Genomic DNA, 21,189 nt, shown 5'->3' on the forward strand with positions numbered 1-21,189 from the left:
TGTCGTATGTAACAAAAAGGGGACTCACCTATATCGTTAAAAACGTCCCCTCCTCGTACGCTGTGATGCGCATTCGCATCCGCGCCCGTAGCAGAATGCCAGCATAAGGGTCGGTTCTTTTTTTTCCCTCTATTGCGACCGCCGCTAGTTCTTCGGTGCTAAAGTTAGATAATATACACGAGTATAGGTGCGTTCTCCCCTGCTCGAAGCGTTTTCGTTTGACTCGCAGCATCTCGGCGCCCATATCGGAGACACGTAGCATGCAAGCGGCCAATTGATTTGTAAGCGGTAATGAGCGTCGCTTTATCTTTACCCCAAGTGCTGCCGGCACTTGAGGTTTTTATTACGGCTCTAGATTTTATGCTCGCCAAAATGTAGATCCTGATCGAACGTCACACCCAGTATTTTTGGGTGTAAGACAGTCGGTAGTGTAGTTCATATAACATTAGAATTATATAGTTGATGATGTCGGAATGGAATACAAAGCATAGAAAAGGAGTTTGTCTTTCATTTATATATACAACAATATGAAAAAAATGTTAAAAAAATACTAATAACATATTAGAAGTGTGTCAAAATGTATCTACTTTTTATCTTTTATTTATAGTAAACGTGTCTAGTAATTATTTAGTGCCAAAAGATGGTACTCCTTTGGGAGGCTTAATCCAAGATCATGTGATATCAGGTGTAAAATTATCGATAAGAGGACGGTTTTTTAATCGAGAGGACTATCAGCAACTCGTATATCAAGGCCTTTCACACTTAAGAGATAACATTAAACACCTTGGTCCAACAATTTTAAAGCCAGTCATGCTATGGTCAGGAAAACAGGTAATTGAAGTGGTGTTTATTGTGATTGCCATATTATTAATTTGAATTTTTAATACTAAGGTTCTTTCTACAATAATCATCAACTTGATTCCAAAGGGCTACCCGAGAATCAACTTGCATACTAACGCTAAAATAAGTTCTAAAGTAAGTAAACATTAATTATAAGAGTACATAAATTTTCTGTTTATTGAGCTACTCTAGGTTGAAATATTTCACATAATTTTTAATAAAAGTTAAAAGCCTTGAATATTGTAAATTGTTAGATTTGACAGTCGATCATACATATACATATGTCACTGATGATGACTTCAGATTAAAGTCGAAATATCCATAAACAAATGGGCCAAGATCACGTATTCCGGAATTGTTGTATTTGTAATCGAATTTGAAAAAAAAGTTTGATGATGAGCGCCTTTTGAAATTTTTCAAATTTTTCGATTTATGATATTTCTCTCATATTTCGCTACCAGTGTTCGGAGTATTTAAAACTTTTACCTGCGTAAACGACTACGCCGTAGTAAAAATTTTATTTTTGGAGTATATTTTTTCTTCCTTTTTTAAAGCGGGCAAACAACTAACATCAAATTGATTTGGTGGCTTGGTAAATCCTTCGATTGAAATGTTTCTCAGCAAAAGCTTCAAGACCGGATCAGATTCCTGCAGGAACGATAGTGGCGATGTGGTAACTGACGTACAGAGTGTGGGGGAAGACGAACCCAATACCCCGGTCGCCAATGATGAAAAAACGCTCCGGCATCCAACTATGGCGAAGTGAGAATGGCAATATTCCGGCTAAAAAATCACAAGGTGCCAAGTTATGACGGGATGCCCGTCGGGCTGTTCAAACATGGAGGCGAAGAGTTGGTATAAGATAAAGAAGCAAAAAAAGTGGGTCTGGCGGTAAATGAGGACAAGTCGAAGTACTTGCTGTCATCGTGGCCTTTGTAGCCACGTCACTGTTGACGGATATAAATTGGAGACTGAAGGATTTCGTCTATTTGGGAAGCAGCATTAAAAGCAAAAACAATCAAACGGAGAATCACTCCTGCGAACAAGTGCTTCTTTAGGCAATTGAAAAAGTCCTGAACAAAAATCTCGCTCTAAAAGTCACTCATCATACCTGTCCTGATGTATGGCTCGGAATCATGGAAGGTGTCGAGAGAAGATGAGATGGCTCTTAGAGTATTCTAGTGAAAAGTTCTCCGGAAGATTTATAGTCCTGTTAGTGATGTCGACGGCGAGTATCGAAGTAGGTATAATGATGAGCTATATGAGCTTTTCGCAGATAAGACGATAGTGCAGCGAATAAAAACAGTAGTCTTCGTTAGTTAGGTCATGTTATGCGGATGGACGAATACGCTTCGGCCAAGAAAGAAAGTAACCACAGTTTGTAAGCAGAGGAAAGAAAAGACCTTCACTGAGTTAGGAGAGACAGTTGGAGGAAGATTTGACCTCGCTTGGTGCTCCCAATTGGCAACTGTTATTGCAAAACAGGGTTAGCTAACCTCACTGACGCAACGTACTTAACTCAGGAGTGCTCTGTAGTGGTTGAAACAACTATTATTAAATCAAATGTATTGGTTGAAATCAGTATTATATTTTATAAAAACTTTTTATTTAGAAACGCCTAAATGTAGATTTTATATTTTATATATATAATATTTTTAACAGAATGAAAAGTTTTGATATTTGGAGAAATCAAAATAATGAAAATAAAATTATTGAACATAAACTATTAAATTCACAAAGATATAAAGTAAACAACAAGTAAAACGCTCGCAAACGTCATTATAGCTGTGAAGTTGCATTTTATTTTGCTGTGTTAATTTTGCGAGTTTTAAATTATAATATCTAAATTGTAATACTAGTTTGTGACAAGAATAAGTGCGAAAACCTAGAGTTCATTTTAATACAATTGGTTTGCTTTGAAAAGTTGAGATTCTGTGAATTTTAAAGTTTTTAATCAATTTCGTATTATTCATTTTGTGTTTGCCGAGTCATTGTGCATTTGTGTTTTTGCAATTTTGATTGGCATCTTTTCACGTTGCAATTGTTTTTGTGCGCACACTTTTTGTTTTTCTCGCTATTTACCATTTACTGTCTTCGCAGCTGTTTATGTCAAGTAACCGTGGCTCCAAAACTGCTAGCTACCGCTAAGCTCCCAAACTTTCAGAGTTGCTTTTATATATAACCTTTCTCATTCTCAGTGCTATTCCAACTGTTTTTTCTTTGTAATTTACAAACATATCTTTACCATTTCTATACTCTTATACTAGTCTATTTCCATTATCTTTCTATACAAAATGACTTGCATTTTCAAAACCTTTCAGGTAAAAAGCGAATCCGAACGTTTTGTCTCTTGCTGGCTTTGCGATGGGCTCGCCCATGGAAAGTGCGCAGGACTGACGGCTAGAGTTGTAGACACTGTCAATGATGGGGAGAAGGGAGTACATTGGTCATGCATTAAATGCAGATCAACTGAAATTGACCTATTTAAACTGTTTAGACAAACACGAAATGCGTTTTCTGAGATTGCTAAAGAGTTTTCCATAATCACAGAAAAGTTCAATCAATACGATAGCTTGTTCAAGTCTTTCAAGTGTTTGGACGAGTTACCGCATTGTTTAAATAGAAATAAAGACAACTGCGATAATAAACAAAAACGCTCTGAAGATTCACCTAACGCTTTTCATTTCATTTCATTTTCATTTATTAGAAATTACATTAGTACAGTAAAATAATATATCTTTTATAGTACAACAAACAGTGTCATAGATATGTATTTAACAAGATTGAATAAAATTCAGAATTCGTTTTAGAGGTATGGTTCCTTCGGCAAAGTTTCTTATTTTGATCCCTAGAATACGATTTTCACAGAGCAATGAGCGGTTTTTAAATCGACCCGCCCTAATATATATATATAGATATAGTAGACATATTGAAGACAGTTAATTAAAACTATACTTAAAGTAGACGACTTAGGAAAGAATTGAGTAAAACAGAAAAAAAAAAAAAACAAAATGGTCAGATTAAGATCAATGTGTAGAGAAATAATTGAAAAGAATGCGCTTATTATTGCTTTGGTCCTAAAATTCTTTGAATCTTAATACTGCTCAGAACATTAATCTCCCGCAAGTGGAGCTCATAGAATTGGCTTCCCTTAATCCGCAAGCTGTGGTTCCATCCACTTCTAAGGCCGCGGAAAAAACCTTAGATTCTCAAACTGTAACTTCTCAATCTGTGACTTCTTATTCAGAAGCGCCGACTAAGAAGCTGGTTGTAGTCCCGCTCAAAAAATCGATTTTTGTATCTCGCTTTGAGAAAGACACTTCCGTTGAGGATATCAGGTCTTATGTCACTTCGAAAATTAAGGCTGACGGCATGACTAAGAAAATTTAAATTGAATTACGAAAGAAACATTTCTTCATTTAGAATTGATGTCTACTCAAAAGATTTTGATAAACTTTTAGACGGCGCATTTTGGCACCAGGGCCTTTTGTTCGCGAATTTGTGCATAAGACTATTGAGATTATTCAAAATGTAGCAAAAATTCCTCCTCAAAGTTCCGATCCAAAAAACTTAATTTAACATCTTGCTTAAGCATTTACTATCAAAACGTTAAAGGCTTAAATACTAAATTAACTGACTTATATTTTAAAACAATTCACTGTAACTATAATATTATTGCTTTTACCGAAACATGGCTGAAACCCAATGTTTTAAATTCCGAAATTTTTTGCGGTGAGTATCAGACCTATAGAAATGACCGCTTAAATAGGACCGGAGGTGGTGTTGCTAGCTGTACATTCTTCAATTCCATCTGAAGATGTTAATTTACCCGAAGTTGATTCCATCGAGTTTAAATGCATCCGAATCATACTAGGCCGGTGTGATATTTACTTAGCCGTTTGCTATATTCCACCGTCTTCTGATCTATCAGTGTACATGCACCATATTTCACTGTTACAACTAGTCAATTCTATGATAAAGCTCACGGACTGAATGATTGTTTTAGGCGACTTTAACCTGCCACATATATCTTGGAATATCGTTGATCACAATATTGTCCCCGTATCATCCAAGATGCATAACAATGACATTTTGGATGGAATTACTGATCTTTGCCTTAACCAGATCAACTTCTTTCCGAATACGTATGGAAAATTCTTAGACTTAGCATTTGTTGACGACATATCTAAATTCCCTATAAATCGGTGTGAACCTCTTGTTTTGCCAGAATACGTTTACCATCCTTCTCTTGAGATAACTTACGAAATCATAAGCAACGAATTCGGCTGCACTAACAAAACACATGTCTCTACCAGGTGCTTTGATTTTTCCAAAACTAATTTTAACAATTTAAATAAAGAGCTTTCTGAGATAACGTGGCCTCGATATAAAGAGGATGTAGAGCAAAACGTTTTACATTTTAATAAAACCATGTATACTTTATTTGAAAAACATGTGCCCAAACGCACATGCTCGTACATTGAACCAGTGCAAGCCTGGTTTACTAAAGAGCTAAAAGCTTTTAAAAGTAAAAAATCACGTTTATTCAAATTATATAAGAGAACCGGTTTACATTCTGATTATGCACAGTACGCTATTTTCCGTCATAAGTATTTTGAACTTAATAAAAAATGTTTTGAATCTTACATATGTAAAATTAAAAGAAACATTATTTGCAACCCGAAGTCTTTTTATGATTTCGTAAATTCTAAACGCAGAACTAACGGGTTTCCTTCTGCCATGAAGTTTAAAAATAGCATTTCCAGCGACAATCAAGAGATTGCAAACTTCTTCGCTCAATTCTTTCACTCTAATTACTCTGCTGTGGTTGATTCATCACCTACAAATTATCCATATGAGCTCCATTCTAGTAACTCAATATATGCCCCACTTTTGTTGCCTGAGGATGTTCTACTACATCTAAAGACCCTAAAAGAATACTTCAAATACGGTCCCGATTTGATCCCAACATGTTTTCTTAAAAAATGTGCGGAACACATTTACCAGCCCCTTACTGATCTGTTTAACCTCTCTTTAAAAAATGGCATATTTCCGACGGCTTGAAAGGAATCTTTTCTTATCCCACTCCATAAAAAAGCAAGCAAGTCGTCTATTGAAAATTATCGTGGAATAGCAAAGCTCTCCGCTGTCCCTAAGCTTTTCGAAGCAATCGTTACTAATCACCTTACATTTTCGATTTCTACATTGATAGATAGTTCTCAGCATGGCTTTTGTAGAGCCAAATCAACCACAACCAATTTGCTTGAATTTACAACTCACGTCTTTAGTGTGTTTAGAAACAATCATCATACCGACGTTATATACACTGAATTCAGCAAAGCATTCGACAAAGTACACCACTCGTTACTTTTTTATAAACTCGAATTGCTTGGTTTTCAACCTGGCCTAACTCGCTGGATCTCCTCCTATCTTTGCGGTAGAACTCAAAGAGTCATTTTTAAAAACATATGTATGCCGACGACGTAAAACTTTTTAAGTCATACGCGTCAGTTGAAGAAAGTTCTGTACTCCAGGCGGATTTAAATTGTTTAGTTACTTGGTGTAATGCGAATTTAATGCCGCTCAACATAGAAAAATGTAAATCCATGTGTTTTTCACGTGGGAACATACAGCCAGCTTCCTACACAATTAATGGCCAAACTCTGGAAAGCTTTGATGTTTTTGTTGACTTGGGAGTTACAATAAATTGCAAACTTAGTTTCAACCCTCATACTAACGCCACAGTCAATAAAGCGAGAGGAGTTTTAGCATTTGTGAAAAGATGGGCAAAAGAGTTTAGTGATCCTTACGTTACAAAAACCCTTTTTACATCATTGGTGAGGCCGATATTAGAATATGGATCGATAATTTGGAATCCACGTTATCAAGTTCATGTGGATAGACTATTTTCAATTCAAAAACAGTTTTTACTTTTCGCCTTGAGAAATCTTCAATGGGACTCTCCGTATAATCTTCCCCCTTACACTAATCGGTTAAAACTAATAAATCTTCCTACCCTTGCAAGTCGTAGAGAAATGCTAGGTGTACTATTTATGGCTAGACTTTTAAATGGATCGATTTCAAGCCCATTTCTTTTGAACGAAGTAAACTTGAATGGTCCATGCCGAGTTTCAAGGCATTATAAACCTATAATTCTTAAACAATGCAGAAGCAATTTCCAACTAAACGAACCTTTTCTATGTTTGTGTGAAGATTATAACTCTCACTCGAGAATAATTGATGTTTCGGACTCGCTCTTTGCCATAAAAAGATGGTTCTATTTTGTCTTAATAATTAAAAAATTATATTTATACTTTTAATCTATTGTATTTTGTGAATCTATATTTCTCAGCTGATGAGTTTCTCTGTAGCTGAGCGGTTTTAGATCTCGGCGCTTAAGAAGCCACTGCCTCTCAAAGACTCGGTAGCAATAAAAACTATAAATTATAAAAAATATAATAATAAGAAGAATAACAGGATTAGCCTGGTTTCATCGGGCCACTTGAGGGCAGTGCGCTGCCACAACGTCCGAGAAAAAAAAAATGTATAATATAATAGGAGCCCTACAGAGTTTTTTAACAATAAAAAAAAATAAATGTGACGTTCTGTTTTGTTCCATTGTTATTGGAATAGTTTGTCAATTGGAATAGTTTTGATTTCATTATCAATTTCAATTTTAAAATTTACATGTTTGTAAACCTCTCGGAACGTAAATACCAACATTAAAGTTGTGATGATTTAAACTCGAATGAACATTTCTAATTTTTTCTCGCAATTTACCCAAAATTTCATTTGACGATGAATTTTCAGATGTAGGAACAATAAGTTCACCGGGCAAGCGTAAATTTTGTCCAAGAACCATTTCAGCTGTAGCTGAAATATCTTCTTTAAATGTTGATCGCAAGCCTACCAGTATTAGAGGTAGTGTACAAAGTATACTTTTAGATTTTAAAAGAAAATGGTTTTTGTTGGCGCTAATGTTCAGCGCTAACATCAGATTCGTAATTCTTCTTTATTGAATAAATTCTTTTCTATTTATACAAAAGTTCTTAACCTATACATATATACGGGGTATTCCATCCCATTTCGACCAATTTTGAACCCGACCCCTTTAGAATTGGCTGAAAGTTTTTCTTCTTTTTCTAGCTTACGAAAGACGTTTTTCAGAATTTTTTCAAATTTTTTCATCCAACTCAAAAAAAGTTATGAATTTTTAAAAAAACACCGTTTTTGTTTTCAAAATGCTATAACTTTTTCAAAAATTGACCGTTTGTGATCTTTTTTTTTTTTAAATGTACTTTTCGGAAAAAATACAAAAAAATTTTTAAAGTTTTTTTTTGTAATTTTTCAGCTTTTCGAAATTTTTCGAATTTCGCCATTTTTTTTTTTTTTCTCATAAAAAACTTCAATCAATTCTGCAATCATCCCCACTAATCCCGGAGTGGGCCGATGATTTTTTTTTTTATTTAATTGAAAAAAAGAACTTTAAAAGTTTTTTTGTACTTTTTTCCGAAAAGTACATTTAAAAACAAATTAAAAAAAAATAGATCCCAAACGGTAAATTTTTGAAAAATTTATAGCATTTTGAAAACAAAAACGGTGTCCAACTCAAAATAAGTTATGAATTAAAAAAAAAACGGTGTTTTTTTACAAATGCTATAACTTTTCAAAAATTGACCGTGTGGGATCTTTTTTTTTAATTTGTTTTTAAATGTATTTTTCGGAAAAAATACAAAAAAATTTTTATTTTTTTTTTTCAATTAAATAAAAAAAAAAAAAAATCATCGGCCCACTCCGGAATTAGTTGGGATGATTGCAAAATTGATTGAAGTTTTTTATGAGAAAAAAAAATGACGAAATTCGAAAAATCTGAAAAACTGAAAAATTACAAAAAAAAAATTTTTTTAATTTTTTTGTATTTTTTCCGAAAAGTACATTTAAAAACAAATGTAAAAAAAAACAGATCCCAAACGGTCAATTTTTGAAAAAGTTATAGCATTTTGAAAACAAAAACGGTGTTTTTTTTTTTAAATTCATAACTTTTTTTGAGTTGGATGAAAAAATCTGAAAAACGTCTTTCGTAATCTAGAAAAAGAAGAAAAACTTTCAGCCAATTCTAAAGGGGTCGGGTTCAAAATTGGTCGAAATGGGATGGAATACCCCATACATTCTTACATTAATAATTACATACTAGAGGTGCATGACTCAACAGTGAGGAATGCCTTGTCCGTCCTGATGTCACGTTGTTTAAATTTTACCCAAATTATTAAATAAATTAAAAAATTTATAATTTACTAGCTTAGTATAGTTTATAAGATATTTAAAAATATTTTTATCTATTCATAGTCAAAAAAAAAAAAAATTCAGATGCTATTTTAATTTAACATTTGGCGTTTTCGGGGAACACACTTCTCATCATCCGCATTATTTCCTCCACCCTGGTTGGGGGGTTTATTATGTCTTCTATTGTGGGTTCCCTTCCCATTCCTATTATTTTCCACAATTTCTTTAATCCCTCTAATTCCTTTTGTATGTCCCTAGTGTGTAGGGTATTTTCGTCCCACCATTGGAGGGGAAAGTCTGAGTCCCTTTGCATTTTAACAGAGTGAAAAAAAATTTATAGAATGTCCTATGGGATTTCTCCCCCGTGGTAATTTTATTCCTAACAAAGGGATAATTGGAACTGTCGGAAGTTCACTGACTATTTTAAAAAACGTCCTAAGCATTCCAATTTACGAACTTAAATTATTTTACTAATTCTCTTTGTTTTTTTTTTTTTTTTTTGCTAATGGGTAAGCGTCCCTAGGGAGCGGCCCTATTCTAAAAATTTATATACTTAACATACGTAAAACTCATTGCCAATCTTGTTGCTAGTCGTACTGCTCATCTGGTCCTGCTGATTTGTTATTGTTGGTCTCCGGCCGTCAGTCAGATATTATATTTATTCCACCCTTTTTTATGCGTGGTAATTGCGGTTTTGCTGATTGCCCATGCCTTTTGTTCTAGTATATTGTCTTCTTTTGCCTTTTTGGTCTTCCATATCGCTCTGGTGTGCTTTCAAAATTGTTTGGTGACTCAAATTTTGTGGCAGGATCTTTGAGATCTTCTCCGATATATTTTGCTTCAGACTGTCAGGATTTATGTTAATGAAATCCTTTTGGCATTGCTTGATCAGCAATTTTGCCTTAAATGTTGAACTGCCAGGATCTTGCTCCGGCTAATCCTGTTTTACGACAGGTTGTTCTGACCAGCTAGATCTTTAGCAGTTTTGCTAATTTTGATCTAGACTCGCAGGATCGCCATGTACAAAGCAGGCATGCTTAACGAACGAAACGATATCATTTCGTTACGTTTATTAGCGTTGATTATCGTAACGAAATGATATCGTTTCGTTCGTTAAGCATGCCTGGTACAAAGTATACTTTTAGATTTTAAAAGAAAATGGTTTTTGTTGGCGCTAATGTTCAGCGCTCACATCAGATTCATAATTCTCCTTTATTGAATAAATTCTTTCCTATTTATACAAACGTTCTGAACCTATACATATGTATATACATTCTTACATTAATAATTACATACTAGAGGTGCATGACTCAATAGTGAGGAATGCTTTGTTAGCGAATTATTATATTGACTTACATATTGTCAATATGATTCCTACTTGAGCAATTTGGGTATGACGCATTAATGCATTAGGTGACTTGGTGAACGCGAATGAACTTATGGTAGTTACCTGGGTCAATGAACGTATGTTTGTAATGTTAAGCGTGTTTGAAGTGAGGTGAATTCCACGCGATACTACAGTAGCTCACCATACCAATCTCTGGTTCCATTTGTAGCCATTGAAGAAGATTTCTACAAAGCCATTCGTTTGAGGATGATAAGCTGACGTTGTAATTTGATGACTACCAAATAACTTTGTTAATTCTGTAAACAATTTTGAAGTAAATTGAGCACCTTGATCAGTAGTTATGATCTGAGGTACACCAAACCGAGGTATAAAATTTATTTGCAATTTCTTCTGCAAAAATTTCTCTTAATCCGTATGCTTCTGGCCAACGTATGAACCTATCGATAATAGTCAAAATATAGCGATGTCCCTTTGAAATAGGTAAAGGTCCTACAATATCTAAATGACTATGTTCGAATCTTTTGTTCGGTATTGAAATTTTACTAATTGATGACTTCGTATGTCGGTAAACTCTAAGATTTTTGACAACTAATACATTTTTTGGACATCTATTAATTTCTTTATTCATGTTTGGCCAAAAATATTTTTTAATAATTAGACGGCGAGTAGCGTAGCTTTAGTACACGGATGCACTATCCCATGTAACTTATCAAATACTGTTTTGCGTAAGTTATTTGGAACGAACGGTCTAGGACAATCTCCGGATGATTCACACCATATATTGAAATTTAAAAGAGGAATTTTTGATTAATTTTAAATTTTGAAATGATTGCTAAGATAAGGGATTGTTTAGTTCATCATCTTGTTGCTGTTCCTTTCTAAAATTTTTAAATTAAGTTCTGAATTTTGAATTGCCTCTATTTCAAATGCCCTTAGATAAAGTATCAGCTATCACATTTGCTCGTCCAGTAATATTCTGAATATCACTGGTAAATTGTGCAATAAATTCAAGATGTCTGGTTTGTCGTGGACTTCGTTCAGTTTTTGAATTGAGAGCGAAAATTAAGGGCTTATGTTCAGTAAACACAGTGAATTCTCGTCCTTCTAATAGGTATCGAAAATTTTTAATATTAAGATAAATTGCTAATAGTTCTCTATCAAAAGCACTATATTTCATTTCAGCTGAAGAAAGTTTATTCGAATAGAATGCGAGAGACTCAGACCTATTGTTAAAATTGTGTTGTAGAACACCACCGACTGCCGTATTTATTTATTTATTTATTACAGCGTAAGCCTAGTTTGAACAATATTTATTAAATCACATTGTAGAACTTATCTTATAGGTAAGGTTTTACAATGTTCATATAGCCTGCTTTTAAATACAAAAATTTCTTCACAATTTTTTATTTCATTAGGCAATTCATTAAAGTTTTTAAATCCTTTATGGAAAAGGTTTTGTTTGTCCACTTCAGTTCTATAGAGTGGCAGTTTAAAATCATTTTTTCTACGGGTATTAAAATTATGGGTTTCATTAATATATACAACATTATTTGTTAAGTATTCAGGTACATTTCCTTTCGTATATTGAAGATCATTTTCATAGTATAATAAAAAATAATTTGTTTGACACTTAACCATTTTAGTTTTATTAGCACGTCGCTTATCGACTCATCTGACTTTTCCCGTAACACAAATCTCATACACCTATTTTGCAATATCTGCAGTCTATCTATTTTTGTATCTGATATAATGAATAAGACTGATGGGCAATATTTAAAATGAGATTCAATCAATGTTTTGTATACAATATCCTTAAACTCTCTATTTATAAATTTACAGGTTCTTTGCATAAAACCGACTTGTTTAGCTATCTTTCCTACAGTGTATCGAATATGTTCATCAAATTTGAGTTTGTTGTCAATTACAATCCCAAGATATTTTACTGAATACTCGCAACTTCGCTTTCGATTTTTCAGCTAATAACCATATATTTTGTTTTACTCACGTTAAGTTTAAGTCTGTTACCACATAGCCATTTATATAAACTATCTAAGTCACACTGCATTTTTGTCAACGCAGTTGTTAAATTACTTTCACTTATTCTAAGCATAGCATCATCCGCAAACAGTTTTAAAAATTGATTGAAGTTTTTTATGAGAAAAAAAAATGACGAAATTCGAAAAATCTGAAAAACTGAAAAATTACAAAAAAAAAAATTTTTTAATTTTTTTGTATTTTTTCCGAAAAGTACATTTAAAAACAAATGTAAAAAAAAACAGATCCCAAACGGTCAATTTTTGAAAAAGTTATAGCATTTTGAAAACAAAAACGGTGTTTTTTTTTTTAAATTCATAACTTTTTTTGAGTTGGATGAAAAAATCTGAAAAACGTCTTTCGTAATCTAGAAAAAGAAGAAAAACTTTCAGCCAATTCTAAAGGGGTCGGGTTCAAAATTGGTCGAAATGGGATGGAATACCCCATACATTCTTACATTAATAATTACATACTAGAGGTGCATGACTCAACAGTGAGGAATGCCTTGTCCGTCCTGATGTCACGTTGTTTAAATTTTACCCAAATTATTAAATAAATTAAAAAATTTATAATTTACTAGCTTAGTATAGTTTATAAGATATTTAAAAATATTTTTATCTATTCATAGTCAAAAAAAAAAAAAAAATTCAGATGCTATTTTAATTTATTTTCCTCCACCCTGGTTGGGGGGTTTATTATGTCTTCTATTGTGGGTTCCCTTCCCATTCCTATTATTTTCCACAATTTCTTTAATCCCTCTAATTCCTTTTGTATGTCCCTAGTGTGTAGGGTATTTTCGTCCCACCATTGGAGGGGAAAGTCTGAGTCCCTTTGCATTTTAACAGAGTGAAAAAAATTTATAGAATGTCCTATGGGATTTCTCCCCCGTGGTAATTTTATTCCTAACAAAGGGATAATTGGAACTGTCGGAAGTTCACTGACTATTTTAAAAAACGTCCTAAGCATTCCAATTTACGAACTTAAATTATTTTACTAATTCTCTTTGTTTTTTTTTTTTTTTTTGCTAATGGGTAAGCGTCCCTAGGGGCCGCTCAATTTATTCTAAAAATTTATATACTTAACATACGTAAAACTCATTGCCAATCTTGTTGCTAGTCGTACTGCTCATCTGGTCCTGCTGATTTGTTATTGTTGGTCTCCGGCCGTCAGTCAGATATTATATTTATTCCACCCTTTTTTATGCGTGGTAATTGCGGTTTTGCTGATTGCCCATGCCTTTTGTTCTAGTATATTGTCTTCTTTTGCCTTTTTGGTCTTCCATATCGCTCTGGTGTGCTTTCAAAATTGTTTGGTGACTCAAATTTTGTGGCAGGATCTTTGAGATCTTCTCCGATATATTTTGCTTCAGACTGTCAGGATTTATGTTAATGAAATCCTTTTGGCATTGCTTGATCAGCAATTTTGCCTTAAATGTTGAACTGCCAGGATCTTGCTCCGGCTAATCCTGTTTTACGACAGGTTGTTCTGACCAGCTAGATCTTTAGCAGTTTTGCTAATTTTGATCTAGACTCGCAGGATCGCCATGTACAAAGCAGGCATGCTTAACGAACGAAACGATATCATTTCGTTACGTTTATTAGCGTTGATTATCGTAACGAAATGATATCGTTTCGTTCGTTAAGCATGCCTGGTACAAAGTATACTTTTAGATTTTAAAAGAAAATGGTTTTTGTTGGCGCTAATGTTCAGCGCTCACATCAGATTCATAATTCTCCTTTATTGAATAAATTCTTTCCTATTTATACAAACGTTCTGAACCTATATATATGTATATACATTCTTACATTAATAATTACATACTAGAGGTGCATGACTCAATAGTGAGGAATGCTTTGTTAGCGAATTATTATATTGACTTACATATTGTCAATATGATTCCTACTTGAGCAATTTGGGTATGACGCATTAATGCATTAGGTGACTTGGTGAACGCGAATGAACTTATGGTAGTTACCTGGGTCAATGAACGTATGTTTGTAATGTTAAGCGTGTTTGAAGTGAGGTGAATTCCACGCGATACTACAGTAGCTCACCATACCAATCTCTGGTTCCATTTGTAGCCATTGAAGAAGATTTCTACAAAGCCATTCGTTTGAGGATGATAAGCTGACGTTGTAATTTGATGACTACCAAATAACTTTGTTAATTCTGTAAACAATTTTGAAGTAAATTGAGCACCTTGAGCAGTAGTTATGATCTGAGGTACACCAAACCGAGGTATAAAATTTATTTGCAATTTCTTCTGCAAAAATTTCTCTTAATCCGTATGCTTCTGGCCAACGTATGAACCTATCGATAATAGTCAAAATATAGCGATGTCCCTTTGAAATAGGTAAAGGTCCTACAATATCTAAATGAATATGTTCGAATCTTTTGTTCGGTATTGAAATTTTACTAATTGATGACTTCGTATGTCGGTAAACTCTAAGATTTTTGACAACTAATACATTTTTTGGACATCTATTAATTTCTTTATTCATGTTTGGCCAAAAATATTTTTTAATAATTAGACGGCGAGTAGCGTAGCTTTAGTACACGGATGCACTATCCCATGTAACTTATCAAATACTGTTTTGCGTAAGTTATTTGGAACGAACGGTCTAGGACAATCTCCGGATGATTCACACCATATATTGAAATTTAAAAGAGGAATTTTTGATTAATTTTAAATTTTGAAATGATTGCTAAGATAAGGGATTGTTTAGTTCATCATCTTGTTGCTGTTCCTTTCTAAAATTTTTAAATTAAGTTCTGAATTTTGAATTGCCTCTATTTCAAATGCCCTAGATAAAGTATCAGCTATCACATTTGCTCGTCCAGTAATATTCTGAATATCACTGGTAAATTGTGCAATAAATTCAAGATGTCTGGTTTGTCGTGGACTTCGTTCAGTTTTTGAATTGAGAGCGAAAATTAAGGGCTTATGTTCAGTAAACACAGTGAATTCTCGTCCTTCTAATAGGTATCGAAAATTTTTAATATTAAGATAAATTGCTAATAGTTCTCTATCAAAAGCACTATATTTCATTTCAGCTGAAGAAAGTTTATTCGAATAGAATGCGAGAGACTCAGACCTATTGTTAAAATTGTGTTGTAGAACACCACCGACTGCCGTATTTATTTATTTATTTATTTATTTATTACAGCGTAAGCCTAGTTTGAACAATATTTATTAAATCACATTGTAGAACTTATCTTATAGGTAAGGTTTTACAATGTTCATATAGCCTGCTTTTAAATACAAAAATTTCTTCACAATTTTTTATTTCATTAGGCAATTCATTAAAGTTTTTAAATCCTTTATGGAAAAGGTTTTGTTTGTCCACTTCAGTTCTATAGAGTGGCAGTTTAAAATCATTTTTTCTACGGGTATTAAAATTATGGGTTTCATTAATATATACAACATTATTTGTTAAGTATTCAGGTACATTTCCTTTCGTATATTGAAGATCATTTTCATAGTATAATAAAAAATAATTTGTTTGACACTTAACCATTTTAGTTTTATTAGCACGTCGCTTATCGACTCATCTGACTTTTCCCGTAACACAAATCTCATACACCTATTTTGCAATATCTGCAGTCTATCTATTTTTGTATCTGATATAATGAATAAGACTGATGGGCAATATTTAAAATGAGATTCAATCAATGTTTTGTATACAATATCCTTAAACTCTCTATTTATAAATTTACAGGTTCTTTGCATAAAACCGACTTGTTTAGCTATCTTTCCTACAGTGTATCGAATATGTTCATCAAATTTGAGTTTGTTGTCAATTACAATCCCAAGATATTTTACTGAATACTCGCAACTTCGCTTTCGATTTTTCAGCTAATAACCATATATTTTGTTTTACTCACGTTAAGTTTAAGTCTGTTACCACATAGCCATTTATATAAACTATCTAAGTCACACTGCATTTTTGTCAACGCAGTTGTTAAATTACTTTCACTTATTCTAAGCATAGCATCATCCGCAAACAGTTTTATGTTACAGTACTTTATAGCTTTAACAATATCATTAATATAAATCAAAAATAATAAAGGAGCCAATACAGAACCTTGCGGTAAACTTGGATTGGTTCGATTACTTTTTTCTAGTGCTTTTTTAGTTTCTTTTGTATTTTTGTTGTTTATAGGTTTAATAACTATTTTGTTTGCGTTTCTTTTTGCCATTTCTGCATATGATGATTTTGCATTTATCTGTTTCTTTTCAGCACGCATTTCACTTAATTTATCGCAGCTGCTGTTCAGACTCTTATGTATCTCAGTTATGAGCTCCTGTTTCAATATTTTGCATCTTTCACTAAATATTTGTTCTATTACTGCATTTATTTCAACTGTAAGGTCATTTTTCATTTTTTGCATTTTATTCGTTATTTCATCCTCCACTATTTCTTTAACATCTGATCTTTTTAAGTTTTTTGAATCACTTTTTTCAATAGAATGTTTTATTTCAATAAATTTTGTATTTATGTTTGATAAGCTACACTGGTTACAATACCATTTAATATTTAAATTTTCATTTAGAAATTTTAATTCTGCTCTTTTTAAATTGCTACACTTCACACAAAAAACATTATCACAGCCCCCACTGCATGTTAGCATATCTTCCACTTGCAGTATTTTTGCTGTGCAATCTTTACACTCTAGCTGAGGCATCATTAAAATTTTATTTATTTTTTTATTTTAAGAGTCGCTGTCTCAATAATTTATGCGTTTAAACATCCAATTTCAATAATTGACTTTTTAGTTTATGTTTAACAGCAATTTATGAGATATAACTTTGCATTTATCACTAAATCTTAGCAAAAGCACAGAGCAACACATAACACGTCCGTTCTGATCGATGCTTGCGCAGGATGCATCTACAGTTAAAGTCAATTTTGTATCTTTGCTAAAATGATTTACCAAGACCTTAGATGCAAATTTATCTTTAATGCATTCAAACGCTTTAATAGATTTATCATCCCAATCTAGAACTTTGTCTCGGTTTTTACTTGATTTCTTAAATAAATCATATATAACTCCAGTAAATTCTGCTAATTGTAAAATATATCTATGATAATAATTAACCATACCAATAAACTTTTGTGTTTGTTTAATGGATTTTGGTAGTTCAAAATCTCGAATAGCTTTTATTCTATTTTCAGATGGACGTATTCCTAATTCAGAAATAATATGCCCTAGAAAATCAATTCTAGTAACACCAAAAATGCATTTATTTGGTTTAACATTCAAACCATATTCAGACAAACATTCAAAAAGTATACGAAGATCTTTAAAATGTTGCTCTTCACTCTTACTTGCACCTAAATGATAATCAATGTACGTGAAAACAAAATCTAATTCACCTACAACTTCATTGATGAATCTTTGAAAAGTTTGTGCTGAGCTCCTCAAGCCGAAAGGCATTCGAATGAACTCAAACATGCCAAAAGGAGTAGTAATCGCCGTTTTATAAATATCTTCTTCTGCCATTGGTATTCATATTAAAATCCTGAATATGTGGTAAAGGATAGCGGTCAGGAACAGTAACAGTATTAAGTCTTCTAAAATCACCACAGGGACGCCAATCATTACCTTTTTTTTTGGTACTAATATGTAACCATTGTTGCACTATAAAAGATCATGCAAGATCTTATTGTGCTAATACTGTCAATAAATAAATGAAATGAAAATGAAGTGGTGATGCAATAGAGGAATTTGATGGTCTACAAATTCCAGTTTTTACAAGCAAATCAAATTCAGTTTTAGCTACCTTAAATTTTATTGGGTCTAGACGTCTGGGCTTTGAGAAAGGAAGATTGCCTTCTGTAAAAATTTATGAACTGTGGTATGTTTAACTGGTCTCGAATAATTTGGTTCTGCTATAAGGAAGGAAATTCTTTCAACAATTTTATATATTGATCTTCTACCGAAAATATTTTTGGAAGAGAGACATTACAAAAGTACGAAATTGTGTTAACTGATAAATTTATTAATTGATTACTAAACATTTGTTTTTAATATTAATGAGAAGTCCATATTTGCATAAAAACTCTGCACCTATAATCGGTTTCGCTATATCAGCGATCAAAAACAACAAAAGGAAATTCTCGCCATAAACCTAAATTTACATTTACAAGTTTTTTTCCATATGTAAAATTCGTTGAACCATTAGCTGCTGTTAAGATAATAGGGCTGATCACAATCAACACGGCGTCTACAGACCACAACCACAATAAAGCAAGGATTGACGACAACCGTAGCCAAGCATTGGCTTCTTGATTACATTGAAAGCGGCAGTCACCAATATAAATTACATCAAACAGTAGCGAAAAATTTAGAAAAAAAAATATTAATTATGTTTTAAAAACGCCCAAAAGAATGATTTTAGCTTTTATTATCTGTTATTTACTCCTATTTTAGTTTTTATTGACAAAATAAAAAGGACGCCACTCACTGTCGCTTCCTAAAAATAGAATTAGGTTTAATCTGGCTACAACAGCTGTCGTGATTGATTGTCGTGCTGCTCTCTCGCGCCGAAAATAGCGACGCTCATAAGGACATGTGTGAAAAAAATATGACAGCTGTGGCGGCTACACCGCCGTCGTGAATGTAGTCAGCCCTAATATCTGATGATTTTTTTGTACACGAGAATTTTGAAACTGGAACCACTGAAATTTCTGCCCCACTATCAAAAAAAACTTTAATTTGGTTTCTTTGTCAAATATAAATAAGCGACGGGTTGATACTTCTAAGATTCCGTTAATTGTCGCTGCAACAATGGAACATTTTAGTTTGTTGGATTTCTATTTTTTCACAAACGCACACGGTTCTTCACATCTAGCTTTATTTCCGAATTTGTAATGATATCTACATAACCGACCCATATATCCGACCGTGACTTATTGTTCTGTACCCTTGACCTGCCTTTTGGCCAATGTCATACAAGTAATTCACTTACATTTAGAGATCACCGTTTCTTGGATCATTATGCATTATTTTCTGATCTGTCTAATGTAAATTGGTGTCAATTTTGGAATCTTATAGGTCCGACACATAAGCAGTTTGTCATATAGATGAGTTTAACACATGTTTATGCATTATGAGTAGATTGCACTTATTTTTATGGAGAACGGTAAAATGTGCGACACTGGCGCCATCTGATATTGAAAAGTAGTCAACTCCCCAATTTTGTTCCAAGCAAATCATAAGAAGAAGAATTTTACATTTACTTTGGCTAAGGGTGTTGGCACACTCTGCAAGTGAAATTATTTTTGCCACTGGTTGGTAATTTTTCTAACATTTTTCACAATTAAAAACTGCAATATAACAATCGAATACTACACAAAATATGCTAGCAAGTAGTTTTGTTGTATAGGGAGAATGTTTACAACAGTGCTTCGCGAAATTTTGTATGTGAGTGGTCAAGGCGTAAAAAACTTCAATTGCCAAGTCTGAAGTTCCTTCATATTTACAAACGCAACATCTTGGTTGATTGTGGCGATGTTATTGGCATGCATAAGCTTGTATTATACGCATCTATATGAAAAATGTCATTGTGTCACCGCCTTTATCACAGCTAATGAAAAGCTTAGTTTCCTGAATAGCGAAATACAAGAAGCTTTTAATAATCATGCTCCTGAACGTGTGGTAAAGTCCAAGTCAAAGTCCTCATCCTGTGCGTGGAATAACAGTGCAATTATTGTGGCAATAATAATGAAACGCAACAAGGCATACCGGGAATGGAAAAAACATCGGACTGAACCTTGTTGGAACTTATTTAAATAAATAAGAAATGTAAGGCGCGATAACCTCCGAAGAGATCTAAGGCCGAGCTTCTCTTCCAATTTGCGTCGTGCTCCTCTTGCTTTTCCCTACAAATCGGCCGGACGGGACCTACATGTTTTCATTCATTCATTCATTCATTCATTCATCTGCATCGGCATCTGCAAGGCAGATGAGTTTTCACTGAGAGCTTTTCATGGCAGAAATACACCCGGAGCGCTTGCCATACATTGCCGAGGGGCGACCCCGCTTAGAAAAATTTTCTTCTAATTGAAAAACCTTATTTCTAAAATGTTGATATTGCTTTGCCCGGGGTGTGAACCCAGCGCATACGGTGTGGTAGGCGGAGCACGCTACCATCACACCACGGTGGCCACCGTGGAACTTATTTAAAGTTGCCAGAAATACGGCGACAAAAATTATTTGAGCTCAAAAGCGTGAATATTTTAGGTCTAAGCCTGATACATCATTTCCATGCAATACATTGTGGCGGAAGAATTTACGTGTATATGGCAAGGAAAATGTCGATTGCCAACTAAGTGCTGATGATCTTAATGATGCTTTCGCTAGAAGTCCACAAGTCAGTGTACCCATTGATCATTTTCCAGCTTGTTCAAACGCGTATTACTCGGGCACATCGTTTGAATTTTCAGCTGTGTCTGAAAATGATGTCGCGAAATGCGTTTTTAAAATAAAATCCAACGCAGTGGGTGGAGATGGGATTTCGCTAAAATTCGTGAAAATCATATTACCATATATATTGAGTTGCCTTACCCATGTTATTAATCATTGTATCACAACATCATGCTTCCGTGATCTGTGGAAAGATGCCATAGTTAAGCCTGTGCCCAAAAATTGACTTGCAAGCTCACCAAATGATTTTCGCC

General features: G+C 33.5%; 1 protein-coding gene across 2 annotated transcripts in view; it reads left to right on the forward strand.

Moving 5' to 3' along the window:
• The window catches only part of Polr1A (RNA polymerase I subunit RpI1), a 285,157-nt gene that overhangs the window by 136,418 nt on the left and 127,550 nt on the right, over positions 1-21,189 (forward strand). For both annotated transcript variants that reach the window (XM_067759751.1, XM_067759752.1), the window contains exons 6-7: positions 608-831; positions 892-975. In XM_067759751.1, coding sequence (XP_067615852.1) covers positions 608-831; positions 892-975 — 308 coding nt within the window. The remainder of the gene's footprint in view (positions 1-607; positions 832-891; positions 976-21,189) is intronic.

This window comes from Eurosta solidaginis, chromosome 1 (assembly GCF_040869045.1).
Source record: "Eurosta solidaginis isolate ZX-2024a chromosome 1, ASM4086904v1, whole genome shotgun sequence".
In the NCBI taxonomy this organism is placed as follows: domain Eukaryota; kingdom Metazoa; phylum Arthropoda; class Insecta; order Diptera; family Tephritidae; genus Eurosta; species Eurosta solidaginis.